The 21,185-nt window shown below is 45.8% G+C and overlaps 1 protein-coding gene across 6 annotated transcripts in view; it reads right to left on the bottom strand.

The window, feature by feature from the left end:
- Positions 1 to 1,839: 1,839 nt before the first annotated feature.
- The window catches only part of rarga (retinoic acid receptor gamma a), a 54,616-nt gene continuing 35,270 nt past the window's right edge, over positions 1,840 to 21,185 (bottom strand). For 5 of the 6 annotated variants that reach the window (XM_069527020.1, XM_020096188.2, XM_069527021.1 and 2 more), the window contains 7 exons: positions 7,583 to 7,731; positions 7,078 to 7,219; positions 5,908 to 6,071; positions 5,370 to 5,546; positions 4,879 to 5,083; positions 4,537 to 4,695; positions 1,840 to 4,437 (listed from right to left, as the gene is read on the bottom strand). In XM_069527020.1, the coding sequence (XP_069383121.1) occupies positions 4,070 to 4,437; positions 4,537 to 4,695; positions 4,879 to 5,083; positions 5,370 to 5,546; positions 5,908 to 6,071; positions 7,078 to 7,219; positions 7,583 to 7,731 (1,364 nt within the window). In that variant the 3' untranslated portion in view covers positions 1,840 to 4,069. Of the gene's footprint in view, positions 4,438 to 4,536; positions 4,696 to 4,878; positions 5,084 to 5,369; positions 5,547 to 5,907; positions 6,072 to 7,077; positions 7,220 to 7,582; positions 7,732 to 19,873; positions 20,467 to 21,185 lie in introns of those variants that run through there. The other variant, XM_020096190.2, reaches the window with a different exon arrangement.

The following is a 21,185-nucleotide window of genomic DNA, read 5'->3' as shown; positions in this document are numbered from 1 at the left end:
TTATCCTCCTGATCGCTCTCCGAGGAGCAGCAGCCTCTGCATGCTGCTCCATTATCTCTCCGGTGTGTTGACGGAGGCACCGCTGCAGTTTGCTTATGTTCAGAGCAAACTCAGTGGATGTGGGACACATTTTTTTTCCCCGGGTTTAAATATTCAAATGTGTTTCGTTGGTATGCCTCAGTCATGACCCACTTTTATGGATTCTCTAGTTTTTGTGAATAATTGATGTCCTGTGGCTGCAGGAATATTACACTGGAGATTTTTTTTTTACCTTTATTAATTCATTGTACGGTTATTCCATTTTTCCGGGGGCCTTTATTCATTTCCAATGAAGTCGCCCTACCTCATGTAATTAGTTAATCAAATATCACTGATGTGGAAGGATGAGGAGCCTATATAGAAACCTTCATGGCTCCTTTAAATCCCCCCAAGCACACCCAAACCCTCCCGTGGGTTCCCATGGCAACACCTTCCCAGGGCTCACTATATGAGCCTGTTTGATTGTTCCTTGTAAAATAGTGTATAATGTATGGACCTTATTTTTATTCCAGTCCAGTGTTATTGATCTGTCTTTAATGATAGTTAATGAAAGCAATCATATAATTGATAGAATCTCATCATGTTTATCGCCCTCCCCTGATTCTCTCTCCCTGTGTCTCTCTATTAATAAAATCAAAGTGAGGCATTAGTATCCCACACTGGTACACTGAGCGAAGACAGATGTTTACTATCAATAGTCCTTTACTGAGAGGGCTCCTGTTGTTTGTCAGGATATCAAGAGACGGTGATCACATCAGCGGCAGTGATGCATCCAAGGGAGTTGTATTTTTAATTGTGTTTATGGGGTTTGCACGACTATGTTAAGGTTTTTGAGACATTCTGATGAAATTTGTTGACTTTCGGTTGCGTTTAAGGCCCCAGAGTCCTTTCAGATTTCACAGGTCGTTAACAAAACAGATCAAGTTTTGGATGCAAGATGCACACTCACACTGAGCTCATCTTCTTCCATTTTCTCTTGTGGACCCTTTTATTTGGACATGATTAATATGTGGGCTGCAACTAACAGTTATTTTTATTAGTGAGCAATATGATCATTTATTTTTCAATTAATTAATCCCTTGCCTTAGTGAAACATTAAAAAAATAATGAATGAATAATGAAACCATGACATTAAAGAGCCAAAAGTAACAATCAAATACATGTCTAATATTTTTAAGACATTTCTCTTCAGGTTGATCTTTCACATATAGGCTACGTCAAATATTTCCAAGGGACATACATGAGGGGGTCCCCAGGAAATTGTTCTATCTCAGTGGACCCTTTCGTGAGAGATGAAATTGACCAATTCACTCAAACTCTATAAATATCTGATGTTTAATCTAAAACTTGCTGTGGTGTCTCTCAGGTGCACTCAACAAAAACATCACATCAGAACTGACAGATTTCCTTTTTTTCAAACTTCTGGACCACTCCATCAAAGAGTAACTCTGAGAAGATTTCTTTTTTCACCTGCGCTCCTCCAAATACAGAGTGAACAAATCATAAGACCAGACCTTTATCTGATGTCCTTGTTCAGCAGGAGTCTTATGATTTACTAGCCTCTGCACCCACAGCTCTCCATGACCCATCAGGCCCTTCTGTCATCCTCCTCCATGTAGGGGAATCATTGCTGCATGCAGTAAACCCTGCAGTCACGGCACAAGAGCTCCCTCTACTGATGCATCCTGGTAGTGGGGAGTTATTGCACTCTGCTTGTTGCAGCATTTTCTCATCAAGTTTGTTCAAGTTTTTTGAACAGGGGAGGAAAAATGTTGTTTATAACAATAAAAAGTCCAGTAATCTCACAAAAGTAGTTTATTGTGCCTCTTACTGTTTATATGGCTTTTCTTTGTATGACAAGAGTTGACATAAACAGAGGGTAGACAACACCTTGGCCATGTTGAGAAACAAAAACAAAACAACATAATCTCAATGTTCTTCTTGCGTCACCATCATTAATATCCTGACAGCCCGGCAGAGTGAAGGGATGAGGTCATCATCACACGGGAGCACCAAACCAAGGACATTCCCCCAATGACTGAAAACATGTTACAGCATTCACACCCAAATCCACACACACACATACTCACACACACATAACTCTAGATGAGGAGACCTGCCCATAGTCCAAAGATGGGAACTCTCACCGCTACAGAGAGAACGTTCATATTGCTTCAAAGAGAGACTGAAAGAAAATAACATCTGTACTGTCTATCAGCTGAACGTCTACTGAGACATTTTGGCAATAAAGAAATGATACACGAGAACACAAAGTCCTCCACGCCTCCTTTAAAGACAAGTAAGGATATACACAAGAAGACAAGATGATATAATGGCTTTTGGGATGAGAAGGTAGTTGTGTCGCATGGATGCCAGTGCAAACACAGAGGGGGGGGGTGACAATGACGACGATGATGAGTCGCCCCGCTCCCCTCTGAGAGACTAGCGTCCAAGCTGTTTTTCAGACTTGTCACCTTCTATGTACACGCTGAGGGGTTGAGCTGATCAAAACGGCTTCAAGAACACACACATAAATATTGCCTGTTTTCTAGCGTGCCTGAAAGCAGCTAGGGTTTGGTCCTTACTGAAAAGCCCTGAGTCTGATTCCAACATGTCTTCCACAAGAATTCCTGCTCTCCACTTTGCATATGTCTTTGATTATTGTGTTGATGCATAATGTTGCTACGATGTATGGGTGTTTTTGTGTGTGTGTGTATTGTGGCTACTGACATCACCGGGGAGTGCTCTCGGGTTGATTGTATTTCATGGGTTGACGCTGTCCTCGTTCTGGACTTGCTAACGGAGACATCAACCTTTGACAGTGACCCTACTCTCAGCCGACCAGACGCGCCCTCACTCGAATAGAGGATCACAAAAGTGCTACATATACGGTCGAGTGTAAATCTCTGTCCGGGTACTCGACGCCAGGGTGGACATCTGCTACAGCTGAGGGTAGAGTGAGAGTAGTGTGTGTCGTATGCTTTACTGTGCATGAGATCGAGGGTGTTTTTGTATTAGTGCATGTGTGAGTGAGCACTGGACCGTGGCTCGAGTCCCTGCCAGTAGTCAGATTCACGCCGATCCAAACTTTGGCACAAAGATACTTAACTCTCGGCATGTTGGCTGCAGCGAGATCAAAATAGAATAATGTCAATTCCCTGATGACAGAAACTGATTAAGTTACTGCGACATAACAATAGGTCTCTGGGTTGATTATCATTGACATCCACAGTGAGCCAAAGTGCCCAAAAACAAGCCCCAGCCAAGCATAAGCAGCTGTTTACGGAAGACCACGCCAGTTCTGATTACTCTTCTTTCCCTCTGAATATCTTCTCAGGAAAGCTCTTCAAAGAAACAACTCGTCTAAAGGATTCATATATAAAACCAGAATAACACATAAAGACAAAATATAATGGTATATAGATATGTATGGACTTAAATCATAAATTGAAAAAAAGAAAAAGAAAGACAATGTTCATAAGCAATAACAAATAAAACAAACGATTAGCATACTCGATTTGGTTTTGCCCTGTACTCGTTTTTTTCTTTTGAGAAATGGGCTTGTTGTTGTCCATCGGAATCAACTGTTCGGTTCTGATGTCTGGTTTGGCCGTTCCCCTATTTAGATATAAACAAAAAGAAAATAGCAGGAAAAAGAAAAGAGACATTTCACTTTCTCAAAGAGGTTATGTTCTTTTTGTCACGTTAACTTCCCTCTTGGCTACGCCAGGAGTTCATATGGTTTACTGTCATCTCTCCTTTACTTTATTTTCTCTGTAGTTCACTTGTCATGGACCATGTGGCCTGAGTTAGGAGCGTCTGTACACATAAGGCTCTGCTGTGCTCTGCTGAGGAGGACACAGTGATGTGCAGTGAAGAGAGAGATCGGGGGGAGGGAGGGCCAGCATTTTCTTGAGGTGGGACAGTGGGTGAGGTTGTGCTGTGTCTGTACTGTGTATGTGTGTGTTTGTCTGTACTGTGTGTGTGTGTGTGTGTGTGTGTGTGTGTGTGTGTGTATGAAATGCTCTGTTCACTGCGCCCTCCCGAAAAGGCCTTTCCTCGACCCATCAATGCCATCCAGAACCCCCCAGGACTCCCCGTCACTGTCCGAGCCCCTGTCTCGCTCTTCATCTCCCACGTCGTCATCGTCATCCTCGTCCTCCTCCTCCGGCGATGGCTCGCTGCCGTTCTCTGTGGCCCAGCTATCGTCCTCGTCCTCGGCCTCCTGCTTCAAGACCAGAGCTGGCGGTGGAGGTGGCGGGGGCGGCGGCGGAGGCGGCGGGCTGTCGTTGCTCTCTGTTTGGTCTTCAAAAGCTTCTGGGTTCTCGAGCATCTCCCTGATCAACGGAGGCATTGGCCCGGGGATCTCCATTTTCAGAGTGATGGCTCTCTCCGCACCTAGAAACAGAAAACACGGTGATGATAGATAATTAGTTTTGAAAGGAACGCTTCAAAACTTCCAAATTCAATCTTCAGAATCAGTCTCCTCATACTGACCCTTGGTGCTGATGCCCCTGAGGTCAGTGATCTTCATCAGCATGCGGGGGAACATGTGGGGCTTGTTCGGGCGTCGGCGGCGAGCATAGATCTTCAGAGCCTCAAGTAGAGGCTCTTGCAGCTTATCCACTTTCTGGGGCTCTTCGAGATCCATACGATCTGATGAGGGAGCACAAAACTCATTATAAATATATAAAATATTTACAAAAATTATTTAAAAAGCTTAATAATCGTTCAAGGTTTTATCATTGCTTCAAATAATTTCACATATTAAAACAATTTCCCATTTTTCTTCCCATCACTAATCATCAAGTCATCCAGTCAGTGTTTAGACTGCAGTACCTCCGCAGATGAGGCAGATGGCGCTGAGGAGGCCAGTTTCCGTGTCGTCCATCTCCAGGGGTAGAAGCTGGCCAGCAAAGGCGAACACCAGGTCTGTGAGTGGTCCGAAGCCGGCGTTGTGCATCTGTGTGCGGTTCAGAGTCAGACCGTCTGAGAAGGTCATAGTGTCCTGTTCTGGGGTGTAGCGTGTACAGATCCTCAGCATCTACGAGCAAAAGAAGTCGGAAACATTTGTGAGAAGTGAATAAAATCTGATGCTCAGGTGATGAAACGTTTTTTTTGACAGATAACAACTCAAGGTGTTTTGCTTACTATAATCAAATCCAATACACAGGGTTATTTGACCAAACCCTGCTACACTTCCACTTTCCACCACAGGGTGTCGGTGTTATCTCACATCAGAATGAACCCTTTTTCTCTCCAGCCATGAATCTATCAAAGTTAGTGAAAAGGATGAAAGAGAAGGAACTAAATGACAGCATCTTCCTCACCAGTATGTCCAGACAGGCCGACTTCAGTAGAGTGATCTGGTCCGCGATGGTGAGGGTGGTGAATCCCGGCAGCCGCTTGGCAAATTCCACAATCTTGATGATGCATTTGGTGGAGAGCTCACTGAACTTGTCCCATAGACCCAGATCCAGCTGGACACGGTGGTCTGAGCTGGAGTTCTGAACACACAAGAAAAGAAAAACACCCACAATTCAGTGTGTTTTAACAGAGGTGGTGTGCAACCCTGTTTGCATCAAGGCGAGCGTGTCCGAGCCTCGCAACACATTTCCATTTTACATCAATCAAGGAAGAAGAAATCCATTTACATGTTACATCAATCACTCTAGAGGCCACACAGATGGCTTAATGGGGAACTGAATTAGTTAAGCCACCACTCTGTTGGGAAAGCTACGGTGAATTTACGTCTTTGCATGCAATTCAGGGGCTCGCTTTGGTGTCATAGCTTGGAGAAAGTTGCCACACACAATATGACAGAACAGCAGCGTAGGATATGTGTGTGTGTGTGTGTGTGGAACTTACGGTGGTGTACTTGCCCAACTGGCCCAGTGACGGGAAGGTTTCTTGGTGAGCTTTGCTGACTTTATTGACCAACTCCTCCAACTCTCCACTTAGCTCATAGCTCTCAGGAAGCACCACCTCCTCCTTCACGTCCTTCTTCTTCTTGTTTCGGTCATTGCGGACCGCTGCGCGAAGAAAAACAAGGGAACAACGGCCTTAAAAGAGAGATTTGATACTGTTTCACGCAAAATCCTTTACTCATGCAATTTTCAGAGATGAGCTACAGAATGTTCCTCCTCAGTATCTGTGATCACATGTAAAAACATCCGCAGCACTCATGCTCATGCTCTTTCATTACTGCCAAGGACATCTAGCTCGCTAGTGGAAACCAGAACTCAGAGGCAACTGAGGTTGCTCTTAACAGTATTCACATATTTCCTTTGCCACAGCATTGACACTGGTTATCTCATTCTTATCACCCGCTCTCTTCCTTGTCCATCTCTCTATCCACTTGACCGGTGCACACAAGCCAGTCCTCCACTCTCTCCTCTCCCTCCTCCTCCCATACTTTCCTTCCTCTCAGGATATCCAGTAATAGCAGAGGCACAATGTGATCCCGGTCCTAACACACATCCCACACAAACATTACACCCACATGTCCCACAGGCTCTGTGACGGGCAAGCAACTGCTACTTAGACACACCCCTCCACACACAATGTCAAAATGAAGAGGGCACATTACTGGATCTGTGATTTTGCCCAACAGAGCGAGTTCTGATGCTAGTTTTTTTGAGAGAAAGAAATGTTTTTCTGATATGAATAAGAGCTGTGTCTGTGCTGGCCACAAGGTTTGGTGGTGAAACGGGAAGTCACAATCATTTCGTAAATATGATTAGTCATATGATTGGTACACTGCCTGGCCTCGCCCTGATGATCACCACCCCTGGTAGGCTCATCATCTGCTTCTGTCTCTCTGCTGCATAGTTTCTCAGAGTCTCTGACGGAGCATTAACAGATCAACAAGTTCACACTGTGCGAATCAGGTCACATCTTTCATTTGGTGGTGAAATTAAATCAGATCTGTGCCAAGAGACAGAGTGTGTGTGTGTGTGTGTGTGTGCGCGAGTGAATATCCATGTTTTCAAAGTGTGTCTATATCTCATGCGACTCTCGTCCTCCTGGAGGCCTCACCTTCCTTGGACATGCCGACCTCAAAGCATTTCTGCAGTCTGCAGTACTGGCAGCGGTTGCGTGTGACCTTGTTAATCTGACAGTTCTTGTCTCTGTGGCAGGTGTACACCATGTTCTTCTGGATACTGCGCCGGAAGAAACCCTGGAGCATCAGGAAGCAAGAGACAAAAGGGGAGAGGGCAAGAGAGCGAGAGAGAGAGATTGTGTATTATAGTCGAGTCATAAAAATCAAGGATGTGCCATTTAACCCTTTGTCTATCATACTCGCTGTTCTTTCATCTTTCTTGAATCCAGAACTGAGAAGGTAAACAATGAAATTAATCAGAGTTTTTTTTCTTTATTCTTAGTGACTTCATTTTGAACTCCAAATATTTAAGAAGTACTGAAGTGCCAAGCCGCTCCTTCTTATCATGATGCAAAAGCAATTCTTGCAGGGCAGCATTGTCACGAACGTATGAAACACAGACAAAGCGGAGCTCGGAAAGGCTCTGGCAGGTTTTCTCACCTTGCAGCCCTCACAGGAGCTGACCCCGTAGTGGTACCCCGAGGACTTGTCCTGGCACACAAAGCAGGGCTTGTAGATGCGAGGTGGGGGAGGTGGAGACGGAGAACTGGGTACCATCTCTTCAGAGCTGGTGCTCTGGGTCTCCACCGCTGTGAAAGAGACAGAAAAAAAGCAGAGCACATGAGCATGTGATTTGTCCCAAAAAAAAAAAGGAAAAATCCTGCAGCTACTTTTCCACAAATGTCACATGTGCACTTGTCGGTACATGTAGCAGATGTGGGTAGTTGAGTGTGTTTGACATCATTCAAACATGATATGACAGCTGACAGTATTTCATTGTCTTTTTGTTTTGACACTGAATAAGGGTTATGTTCAGTCGGTATTCATGTCACCTCGAGGTGCATTAAGACACATGATCACCTTTCTTTTTTTGGCTTATTTCTCTCTGGGAGATAGAAGCTCGAAAAAGAAACAGTCACAAACTACAGACAGTATTTTAAATGTGCAGGCACTAATTGCCAGCTTAATCGACAACACCCAGGTACACGTTTGGCGAGATGTTTGGTTGAGTGTCTGACAGCAGAGACAAATTACTTTTTACAGCACAAACCAAAAGTGCCACTGACTGACAGTTTCACTGATAAGTCCAGGTAACAAGAATGAGCTGTAGCAGCCAAGTGCCAAATCTGGCTCTTCCTCATTCCATTGACTGACAACAGTTCATGATGACATCTTGCACGCACAGAGCAGACACATGCGTGCAAAGCTGGTGTGGGGTTCTCCTTCTACGTTTCTAATTAGAACACAACTATGACATAAGCACTACCTCAAGTCACATACTTGCTACGGTGCATTAAAATGGGACCCATATAGGCCGTGTTGGAAGTTCAAGTGTGCAGCGTATGGATTCCATACTTCCCCAGAGAAACATAAGCTGCTACACACACATTAGACCAGACCCTCGTCACACATGTTAGCCTGCACAAGCTCACGGACACACATGTTGCCCCCCTCCCTTACCCAACAGCACTTCTTTTAACTTTCACCCTTAGTCACCCTCAAACTTCCACGCCCCCCAAACTCTGCGTCCCACCACCCCCTGACACACAAACCCTATTTTTCTCTTGTTTCCTGGCCCTAAATTCCTCAGTGCAGCCCTGCCAGGTTTTAATAGAGGGCTCTGCTCGTAAGGCAGCCTATAAAGGCGGTCCCATGGCTGGACTGGAGGCCCCAGCCCGGCTGGCCTACACTTTATTGGGACTCGGTCACCTTGGGCAGCTATTCACACCACCAGCTGTAGCTCCCAGCCCGTAAAAAAAGCCAATCATAAAATAAAAAACAGGGAGGCTCTAAAATTCTAACTTTTACTACCCCCGCCTCCCCCCAGCACCTTCAATGGAAAGCACAGAGGGCTAGCCTAAACTTAACCTACAACCTCCCCTCCTCCCCTATCTCACACCCAAGGCTGAGGCAAAAACCACCAGCTTGGCTTTTTACAAGAGAGGGGAGACTTCAAAAAGAAGAAAAAAGGGGGGCATAAAAAGAGGAATTTGATAAAAAACAGAGAAGGGGGCAGGGGGGGAGGGGGAGGAGAGGACACAGTGGGTCCTGAGTGCAAGTCTTGTTCAAGACCAAGATGATCATCACTATCACTTCTGCTCCAGCTGCTGTGACTGGTTGGCTACTATCTCATTAATGATAGTAACAGAAATACAGTATGTCTGACATTTCTCATTTGTTGCCTGCTGCTCAAACATCTGTTTTTCATATGTATTTTATATTTGACTATTCAGAATCCAATCAAATTTTTCTTCAGAAAGCTTTTACGCTGCTGGAGGCAAAGATGTTTTCCATTATTTTTAAGAGCCAATCCTGATGCCAAATGTGCAAATCAATCTTAAACCTGAAGTTACGCCGGCTGAATGTTTCTACAGCGGTTCAGTATCTCTTTGGCCAGAAAGCAGCAAAACAGCAGGGTCAGTGGGAGAGCAGAAACCCTCTGAACGTGCCATGAACTTCTGTGTTTATGCAATAATAACAACGGCAAATGAGGCTCCAGACTGAGCGCTGACAAGCCTTTAGAAAAGGACAAACCATATGCGGCGTCAAGTAACGAACACTGACTGACATCTTCTTAATGGAGGAAGACAGCGAGCCAAAAGGAGAAAGGCCGTCCTGGAGAAAACTCAGACTACGCTGAGAGAGAAAATACATCAGGCTCCATCAACACGTCAAACCTGGTTGCTGCCAGGGAACATGACTCCTGTACCCGCCTCCAAGATTTCGCCTCATTCAGCCCACTCCATCCAGACCCCCCCCCACACCACTTACCCCAGGGCGCCACAGTGAGAGAGCCCATTCAGGCAGCCGCCCTGAGCCCCTTTCCCCAGTCTCCTCAACTCAGCTCATCACTGTTTAGAAAACAAAGCCCTGTGAAATGAGAGGCCCTCCTTATCAGTGCTCCGAGGCCTGGGGCACCATTTGCATGACAATCCGCCGGCCGAGGACTGTGAGCTGATGACGGACAGTTGAGATGAGAGGAGCGGGATAGGTGGGTGGCTGTTGGTGTTGGGGGAGGAGAAGAGGATGAGAGGGGCAAGAAGGAGGGATAGTTGAGTTATCAGTAGCCACTGTTCGTTTCCTGCTAAGTATCAGTTTACTCCCTAATCCCCTCTCTCAATGCTCTCTGGACACAAGTGGCCCAGCTGCACTTACCAGACCTAATCCCCTGGTCTCACACACACAAACACACACACCCACAATTCACTGGCTACAAACTACACACACAGGAGGATAATATTCACCAGATACAAACTAGTGAACACACAAAAAAAATAATCCACCCCCCCATTACACTAAAGTGCATCAGCCTGAGCTGGATGTGCGGCACATCATTCTCCACAACCTCATTAGATGTGAAACTGCACATGACAGAAATAGCTGTTCAACAGAAGGTGACTTCAACTAGGTCAATTACATTAAATTCTAGGTTAAGTCAAACAGGCCAATCGATTTCCCTCTGGGTCAAACAGAAACGATTGGAGAGAAAAAAGGACAATAGGAGGAGCATTTGTATGTGAGCAAATGCATGACTGTACGCGGCTTGTGTTTTGTGTTGCAACACACCCCTTCTAAGTGAGCAGCATATGACATACTGGCAGGGTAACAAGTATTCTTTCACAATAGGCCTGCAGATTTTGTCTACGTGACTCGTTGAACTGACTGAATCTTCAGTGGGACCCAGTTCTAGTCTTGATATGTGAGAGTCAAAGCACAAGCTGTGTCTGTGTGATGACAGAATATATGCACAGTGCATGTACATGAGTATATGTGTGCATGAGTTTCTCTGTGTGGATGTTGTTTATGTGCACATGACTCCAGGCTGGGGCGCTGCTCACCCCGTGCAGCCTCCATATGATTTTCAAATGCGGGACTAATGTAACTGTGGGGCAGTGAGTGTTCAACATGAAAATATTCTCCTGTGTGTGTGCTCATGATTTAGCTTTTCTGTTCATGTTCAACTGCAAGTACGGGCAAGTGGGGCCTTTGTCTCCATCTCTCTGATCAGCGTGCAAAGCTTGCGTGTTCTTGTCGAATTCACTGAGCAGTAAAAGAGTGTGTGACTTTGGAGGCGGTGTGTGAGAGAGGGGCACACAGTAGGGCTCGCTGTGAAAAGAGGGGTGGGTAACTGGGCAGACAGCAGTGGCAGAAGGGGAGCAGATTGAGAGAGGATGGTGAACAGTGGGCTGGAAGACTCGCTGGCACACTAGGAGGGGCTGTTAAGGGTGCCCTTGGCCCTGTACCCCTCTCTGACTGAGTGACCATCGGCACACCAAAAGGTTTCCACGAAGAACTGAGATTCGTGAAAGAGGAAAAGAAAGTACCACACCCTTGTCAGTGGTGCCAGTATGTTTCACTCTCCTTCTCTCTGCTTCGCTGCCCACGTCTTCCTGCCATCTCTCTGAGGCTTCTGCTTCAAGGTCCCACACAACAGGCCGGTTTCCTTCCTCTTCTCACAGTACTAGTCTTTCCGGAGGATCTCCGTCACTGCTTTTGTAGCCACCCCTCTCTTTCCCTCCCTCACTGCTACACCTTTCCCACAGGTCGAATAATAATGCCACTGCTCTTTTCAAGCACTGTTGCACACGGTTGAGTCACCTGCAAGCTTTTAAGTGGGAAGTCTATCAAGTCTCTTTTGTGTGAGTTACACAAGCGCTCACAATGTAACCTGCCCCGCAATTGAGAAAGAAAATGTGTGTGTGTGTGTGTGTGTGTGTATGTGTGTGTGTGTGTGTGTGTGTGTGTGTGTGTGTGTTTACAAAGAGGAGGGGGAAGGGGGGCTTCATTAAAAGGTGCTGAGAAGTAGCAACGCTTTTCAATGGCTGTCAGAAATCGCATTACCTGGGCTCCAACAGACACACACACACACACTGATTCACAAGCCTGCTAAGGGGCCCACTGTACTGTTTTAGAAACAAGGTCTATGATATAAACTGGGTTGGTGATCAGGTTTGAGTGGTGTAAACAGTGAAAGTGAGAAACCAGACATCAACACACACACACACACACACACACACACACACACACACACACACACACACACACACACCCCTCCAGGAACTTACACCCTTCTGTCAGAATCAGCAAAGAGTCTTGACGCACAGAGGAAGGCGAACACACGTGTGAATGCACACAATGCGCCCAGACATATGAGCAGTAGAATGGTTTGGCTCTGGACGCCACTGAAAATACTTTTGAGAGTGACTCGGTGTGACATGGCACACAAACTCCAACTGCCAATGCACACACACTTCACACTCCTTTACCCATAGCTCCCCCAATGAAAGCATACAACTAGAGTAGCGCAGGAAAGGCAGCAGGTGGGATAAGCCCGTATCCTCAGGGCACATTTTAAGAAGTGGAATTACCCTTGCAGTCTGGTCGCGCTCTCAAAACACCCTTTCTTCTTTACAGCACCTCATAAAGGGCCTTTTGATATTTTCTTGATGGAGTCAGCCAAGTGAACATTTGGCAGCAAGCACCCCTCCTTTTTCCTGCACCACAAAACCCTGTCAAGAAACACACAAGTTGGCTTCAAACAGACAAACTTGCCCACCAAGCTGCCTGGTGCCAGAAAAAAAGGTTGCTTTGAACATCCTTGTACACAACCTGAGGAAGGAGGTGTTAAACAGAAAGGGGCAATGAAAGGAATTTTTATTTTTAATTAAAGGATTTTCGTAAGTGGCCTTTCATGACTGATACTGGGAAAAGCAGAGAGTCAAGTGCAGATCTGTGGAAAAAATGTGCCCACTCATCCCCGTGGTGAGCTCCAGCTGACTCTTCATCTGCCCACTAGAAGACAGAGAGGAGCGCAGCTCTCCCTCTGCGACTGGAGAGTGAACCCAAACCTGGCAACCCAGCGCCAGCCTGGGCCATTGATCATGTCAAGGAGACAGGACAACTCACAGGCAGGCCAGGAAGCAGACAGACGGTGGAGACAGGCAGACAGGCGAGGTGAGGAGAGAAGAGCGGAGAGGAGAGTCATCGAGGGAAATCTCGAGTCTTTGATCCTCGGGTTGTTTCTCGTCCTCCCAGACTTCCTCTCACCATCTGTAGCCCTGGCTCTCACCTGTCTGTCTCTGGCAAAGCCACTAGCACTCGTTCAATTGCTATTGCTTCCTCCCCACAACAATAGAAACCTACAAAAGTAGAAGTAGCCAGGCCGTGGCTGCAGCCTTGCTCTGTCAGAGGAAGTGAGGGGGAAAGGAGGCTAATGTAAACAACAACAGTAGTATTCACTCTAGCTCATTGGGGAAGCACCGCAGACCGAAGCATGCAAAAACAGTCAAGCACACCCACAAGTGGTAGTGGTTAGTACAATATCATCATTTATATATTTACATAAATGACAAAGCTTAAACAGCTGCATACATACAATCCTGATGATCTCCTGTGATTTACAGAGTCCAGATTTGCATTTCTTGTCTATGCACTTGAAGGATGTCAAAAAGCAGCATGTCAAAAGACACAACAGCCACTGAAACGAGTGGTACGGACAGATGATCAACAGTAAGAGAGCAGCCCCAAATGACTGGCACACACACTTGTAGTTCATGAGTCATATCAAACATAATGGCACACAGAAACTCTTGCTGTGAGTGGTTGTGCAATGATGCATATCAGAGTTTTTCGCTTTTGCTTGACAACCAACCGTCAACATGTTGCCCAACTCTATCAGGGTACAGGCCATCAGATCAATGAGATATATTTAGATGGAAGCCCTATGGTCAATCATTTCCTTCTTAATCGGCCTCTTGTTTTTTTGAGAATTTCCAAGATAGATTAATGTGGGGGAATAACATCACATTTCAACATTTTGACTATCACCATTCAGAGAGTAAGATACGTAAGTGTGAAAGCAAGCAGTGCCCATTCAGTCAGTTCCCATACCAGCAGTGTACCCTGAACTCATTCGGCATTCCTGAACGAGGCATAAATCATCCCGGGCAGCCCCTAACTCCTTTGCTGGATCGCTTCCTGTCTAACTGGCTGTCTGTCTGTCTATCTGGCTGTGTTTCTCTCCGTGCTTTCTGGCACATGTGAGGTGCACAAGCAGACAGCGGAGCAGGAGCTGATAAATCCAGGCCCACTGACAGGAGGACTACAGCTACGGCTCTCATTCAGTCAGAGGTCATGCTACAGTGAAAGACATGGACATATTCGCTGTGTGTCCATGCATGTCTGCTCATGAGTGCGTGTCATGTGTGAAAGTAAGAATGCACTTTTTTGTGTCTGATTCAGAGCATGACATCTACTGAAGGGTCTGAAATATACAGAGACTGTATATTTAAATCAGCCTCAGTAACTGGGTTATTGTCTGTTTTTTGCAGTAACCTGATTTCTTTGTTTAAGAAAAAAAAGAGGATATGAAAAAACAGAGCAAGATAATGACGGTTCGGTGGGAGAAACCTGATTCCACGACCACGTTTACACTTACGCAGGGATTTTACATGTGTGCATGTCAAAAGGTTAGTGCAGGGAATTAATCACTGTGACAGCAATGCAGTGGGCTGAAAGGAAAAATAATTACTGTAACTGTGCATCCTTGTGTCCAAAGTAAACAGATCCAAAAGCACAGCTGTACAGAAGACTGCACGTGTAAAACTCAGACATGTGCAGTAAAAGAAAAAAAAGCTGTATGGTCTGAGTCCTGGTTTAAAAATATGACAGTAGGCTGGAGACAAAAATGAATACTGATCAGCTGTGTGTAATGTTTTCAAGATGTGAACAGATTTTCCTCTTACCTCCTTTAACCTGATTTAACCTGGTGTACACATTAATGCGTAGTGGAAACACACATCTGTGGTGTTCTCCACTAACAATCAGATTTTCCTTGTAAAAAGACACACACCTGTTCCTTTGCGGTGAATACATAAGCAAAATAAACATGTTTTAAAGATGCACACATGCTGAAGTGGACATGTATACATGCAAACAAATGAACTAATGCAAAGTATATATAAATGACATCACGCAGCATTTCCAGAAGAGTGGTCATGGCGGTAACAGCACGTTGGCAGAGTTTGACTCACGTCCAAGTGAAAACAACGCCAGCGGGCCTCGCTACCCTCCTCCCTCCCTCAGCCAACTCTTCTCCCATCACTCTCCACCCCTGAGCCCGGATAATAGCTGTACTACACCAGCCGCCCACCGCTCCCTGCCAAACACAGTCTGCTGCGTAAACACAGCCCATTCACACATGCACGGAGGCAGGACAGCCGGGCTCGTCTGGGTTCTTCGTCCCGGCTTGGCTGCCCAAGCCCTCCACTTCTCATAACACCGAGCCCCTAGCAACACTCGAGCCAAGCCGTCAGTCAATAACACGGTGGTAACAGAACTGCTCTCTTCACACTCGGCTCACACATGGCTCCAGGCTGACATACACATACTCCTATATATACTGTACACAAGGGCACATGTGCATCAGTACATTGAAATAAACTCTCAACGGTAGATGCACAAGGACAGCAGGTGCACACAAACAAATGCCAAGGTACACACATATGCACACACATGGACTGCCAGTTGCCCACGCCTTTGTACAAGTGAAAATGTCCTTGGCAGGCAAAGAGCTGTTCTCAGTAAACAGCTACAATAGTAGCAGCCAGACAAAGGTGTGAGGGTGGGCAGCCACAAAACCTCTGGGACCAGCGAACTATTGTGAAAGAACTTACGAAAGTCCAAGTTTTATACTCTGATACACGGGACCAGACTGTTGGCTCTGCCATGTTGTGTTACACGATGTTTCAGCTGAGCAGGATTCCTCTTTATGTTTCACAGTTAGCACTCTTGTGAAATGGTGCTGAAAAAAGAGCAAACAGCCGCTGCGAGGTGAAAGATTCAGCTTCTACATGATGGCTGATGAGTTTTATTTACAGCGGTGTGACTGACGCTGCTCAGGGGCTATAAACTGCTATTAAAGCAGAGCGGGGATTCCAACACAGGCCTGAGGAATCCAGCCTGGCACATTGTCTGTGTCTGTATTTGACACAGCAGCCCATGGGTGCCCATCACTGGACAAACAGACACATAAACACTAGATATACTGACATATAGGAGTCCACATACAGTTTCCACACAGGCAAGCTATGACACTGACACCCATACTTACGCAAAACCACACATGAAAGAGAGCTTGTGTAAAAAATGTAACGTAAAGCAACTGCAGGGATTTAATCTGTTTATTTATAGGCAGCGCTGCCTATTAATGGGCTCAGCTATTACTGCAGGGCTGAGACAGATCTGTTAGCAAGGTGGTATGATACTGCAACACTAGCAGTTCTCATACTGAAAACAGCTCCAAGCTCCATGTTGTTATTCAATTCAGCAAATATTACACTATAATATGGGTATAATCAGATTTAACAATTTCATTTACTGTTATTGGTTCAGATTCAATACATTGATGTAGCATTTGGTGTTAAACCGTAGCACTTTACTTTAATCCCTTTTTATTTAGCCTTTATATGCACTCTTGAAGTGTTTATAAATTGTTAATTAGACATACCTATGCAAATCTAATTACATTTATTTTAAATGTATTTATTATTGAATTAGATTTTATCTGTATAGCGCCAAATCACAAGATAAATTATCTCAAGCCACTCTAAAATAGTAAGGTCGAGACAACTGTCTTTTATTATACCATCATTTGTTATCTTGTAATATGTCTATCCACAGCTTAGAAAAGCTAAATGTTGGAGTAAATGCCCAGAAAATATATTTGGGCATATATTCATACATTTTTGATAACTGTCTGAAATTACAAAATATGAATCTCGTACTTCTGTGTTTTCACTCTGTGCTGATTTTCTACTTCAAACAGCACGTTAAGTTGCATTGGCATAATTGTTTTCAGAGACAAGTGAAGGTTTTTCTCCCCCACGGCCATATCAATTACGACTCAGTGACCTTGGCCCAACTGACTACTTAAGCCTTTTAACTTCAGCACGTTCATTTGACATTATCTTGAAAGGATCAACAAGGTTTATGTATATATAACAGCAATGACAAGTCCTCATTAGAACGGCAGCTGTGGAAATATAAGTCTCCTTCATTCACACTCTCTTACACCACCCCTCTAACCAAGATACCACTATCTATCTCCCCGTCCTGCCCCCTCAGGCATTCTAATCTTTTAATTGAATCTTTTGTAATTATAATGAAATAACTGCCGACTTCTATCAGGGAGAAAATGATCAGGGCCAGAATGTGCCAGCGGTTACAGGAAGCTCTTATTTCTCTGCCACTGCTGCCGAGATACACCCCCATTTCAATTAGCTCCTCAATTCACATTTGAGCAGCACATTAAGAGAAAACAAAGAGATGTGTGTGTGTGCGTGTGTGTGTGATTGCACACATACAGTGAGGGATTACTCTAGTGATCCGTCGCTGCCTCGTCAGTGACTTGTATGTATCACTTCGGGGCATCGCAATTTATATCCAAACTGTGTCCAAAAAGATTGAGCTGCTTTGGGTGTATTTTGGTGAGAAAAACACACTTCCCCTTCTTCTGACCCTGGAGAACTGCTAAGTGTAATTGCCTCATTCTTCTAAGCAAATGAACATTGACAGAGAGGGGATTGGTCTGCATAGGCTCTCTCAAATGGCTTCCCTGGCAGTTGACTAATTCAGTTCTCATTGACGTATGACTAAATCAGTGTCCATTATGCTTACATCCAGGGCAGCTCAGATGTAGTACCAGCTCCGTGGCATAAGGCACTTAAGAGCATTAAACAAGCCAAGCTGGTTGAAAGAGTCTCCTTTTCAGCTGCTTGACAAGGCCGCCACACATGGTGTAGATCTGACATTGGCCAGGCCGTAGCCTCTGACTAACCTCTGACATTGAGGTCTCCTGCTGGTGAACAAAAAACAGGAAAACTGACCATGTCACCGGCCAACGGCCAACAACAGTGGAACTTATTACCGCAGTAGATTTGTTGATGTAAACAGTAATTTTTGGGGAGACTTAGGGGAACAAACTGTTTTTTTCCTGTTTGTTCTCTTTTACTTTAAGTAAACAGAGAAGAAAAAGAGAGTTTGGCCACAGTATTGTTGAGAATCCAGGTGACTCTCCACACAAACCAAGTGGCTATTATGGAGTGCAATGTGCATGCTTGTGTGAGTGTGGCATTAGGAGCCAGACAGGTCCCTCCGTTGTGCAGCTGGGCTGGCTTAATGAGATATCAGGCTCAAACATCAATTCATCAGCCTCATTGATGAGGACAATGAGGGGCAACTGCTTCAGCAAAGAGAGGCATTATGGCTCGTCGTGTGGGGATAGGGCAGCCTTGTTTACAAAGGTTACTGGGCACAGAGGGCTTGAAACAGTACACCACACCGGACTCCACTTTGCTCCACTCTGTTAGACTCAACTCTTGTACCCTCGGGGGCAGCTTCTCAGGACTTTTTATCTCTTTGATTTTACTGGAACAAAGACCCAAAAGAAAAATGTACTACTTCTGTTATATAGAGGCCCAATTTTTAAACATATGCGTTTGTGAATGGGTTAAAAGGAGAGGCCATAGAGGCCTGATTGATTAAATAAACAAATCTCATCTTGTTATCATCAGGGCTCCCCTAGCTAAGCAGAGTAGGCTGGGCTGGCTGGAGTCCCCCCTGGCCTCGGCCTCTACTGACAGGGCATCTGTCTTCATTAAAGCTCGGCCAGTGTGCATGACAGCCACTGAAATGCTGGTGTCTTCACGATTAATGAAGACAGATGACTCCTCTCCAGAGGCAGTAAAAAGGAACAAAAAGCAGGAGGATGAACAAACAGAAATATCCATAACGGAAAAAAAGTCAAAAAGCTGCTTGTAACAAGAACCCAGTTAAGCTGTTTATCCCACTGCTCCGTTTTTTATTTGCGATTGTTTTTCCACTGTCATATCTGGCTTGGCTTCTCCCACCATACTATGTATACACCCCCCCACTCCTTTTCCACTCTCACACGCTGCCTCACAGCCGTAGCGGCCCCCTGGAAGTGTATGGAAATGGACCCCAATATTGTCTATCCAGAGACAGGCTGAATGAGAGGCTGACAGAGAAAAAGAGCAAAACGAAAGCTGGCCAGAATAACCCTTGGCTTTCTTAAGATTGTGCATGCATTCCACATCTCTAATTTATTCCTCCATTTACCCATTCGATAATTCATCTACTTATTAATTCATGGCTGTTGGGCTCAAGATGAATATCTTTATCCATCGGGTATCCAGAAGCATAAACAAACCTCCGACCTATGAGGACTGCACCAAACTTTCAACATCTGTAATATTAAACAGGCCACACTCATTATTATTTCATGTGAAATACATCACTGTCGCTGAAACTTGACTCCATGGACCTAAAGTCACAAGTCAAACACACACACACACACACACACACACACACACAGACACACACACACACACACACACACACACAGTCCATATCATATCATAGCAGGGAGTTTCTTTCAGATGACTGAGCAGCTCAAACTGGCTATGGGCGAGAGGAGAGGAGAAGAGGAGAGGAGAGGAGAGGAGAGGAGAGGAGAGGAGACTGTCTGTCCCAGTCTTTTCCTGTGTTGCTCTGTAGCCCCTGACAGCAGCCCCCTTAGCCGAGCCCTGAGGGGTAAACAAGCCAGTAACATGAGAGACAGAGAGAGGGAGAGAGGGAGAGGGAGAGAGAGAGAGAGAGAGAGAGAGAGACATGGTTGTGTCATACAAGAAATACAAACAGGATGCCACTTACACTGAACGCTGGCACTGCCTGTCCAAGCAAAGGGGTCCAGGCCCGCAAAGAAGGGGCTCGCCTTCCGTAGCATGCATGCACCGCGGCTGGTGACATCATAGAGCTGACGGGGGCCCATTCCCAGAGCCTCCATACAGTCAAACATGGCACCCCCCCACCCACAGCAAAAAAATCACTATGAGCTCTCAGTCCAGCCTGTATCCTGCCCTGCTTCCACCGCTCACGTCACTCTCCGAGCCAGTGACAACAACAATCAGCAGCAACAGCTCGCTGGATCTGCTGCCTTCACTTATCTCTTACTGTCACTCTCTCCCTCTCTGTCTCTGCAGACCTTTCCTGCCAATGCCGGAGTTTCCCCTTTCTCCCTCAGCTGGAATGCAGATTTGGGTCCTGCCTGGCTGAGCTGAGCTGAGCGTGACTCTGACTCTCTACTCTCCCCTGCCCTTGGGTGAGCTGCTCCCTGTCTGCTGTAACAGACCTAAATAACAGCCTCTCACAGCTCTCGCTGAGCCCCAGACACGGCGGAGCAAACCAACAGCCTCTGCATGACGCTCTGAGAGGGGGTGGAGAGACACACAGAGAGAGAGAGAGAGAGAATGCCAGAGAGGGAGGGATAGAGGAACCCAGAAGGAGGGGGGAGAAAGGAGGGAGAGGGAGGAAAGGGGGCAGTCCAGCAGAGCCTGCACTGGCCAAAGAGCTGATCTGGTTAGAGGACAAAACTTTTATTCCCATCCTTCTCTTGCTTTTTTTTTTTTTTTTTTTTGCTGCTTTTGTGCTTCATATTTCAACCCCGAATGCAAACAAACACAGTCCCCCCCCCTCCCATCGCTTCCCATTCAGATCTGGTCCCTGTCTCTGTCTGTCTTTACGTCGCACCTCCCCCAGTTTTCCCTGCAGTACATATGAGCCCCCACCACCACCACCTCCCCTCCCTTCTCTGAGCCCCCCGTCTCTAATCATAACCATATTAAAGTCCAGCCACTGGCCGGGTGTGTATGTGTGTGTGAGAGGAAGAGAGCCAGAGACACACAGAGAGAGAGAGAACATTGTGCTGTGGTTGAACCCAGAAACCAGATGCCAGGATAAATCCCTCCCTCCTCTCTTGTCTGTGTGAGCGAACAGAGGATGGGCAGTTCTCCTGTGTCTCTCCCTCTGGAAGTGCTTTAACAGTGATGAATGAGGGCTGCCTTGCTCAATCCCTGCAGTGCATTTACACAGACAAATACCCCCCAATATACAAACACACCATGTGCTGGACACACTTCTCACAGGTTCACTTGACCTTGTTTGTGATTTATCTCTGAGTGACCTT

Source organism: Paralichthys olivaceus, chromosome 6 (assembly GCF_024713975.1).
Source record: "Paralichthys olivaceus isolate ysfri-2021 chromosome 6, ASM2471397v2, whole genome shotgun sequence".
Lineage (NCBI taxonomy): Eukaryota > Metazoa > Chordata > Actinopteri > Pleuronectiformes > Paralichthyidae > Paralichthys > Paralichthys olivaceus.
The sequence above is the reverse complement of the archived record's forward strand: the minus strand, read 5'-3'. Positions and strand labels throughout refer to the sequence as shown.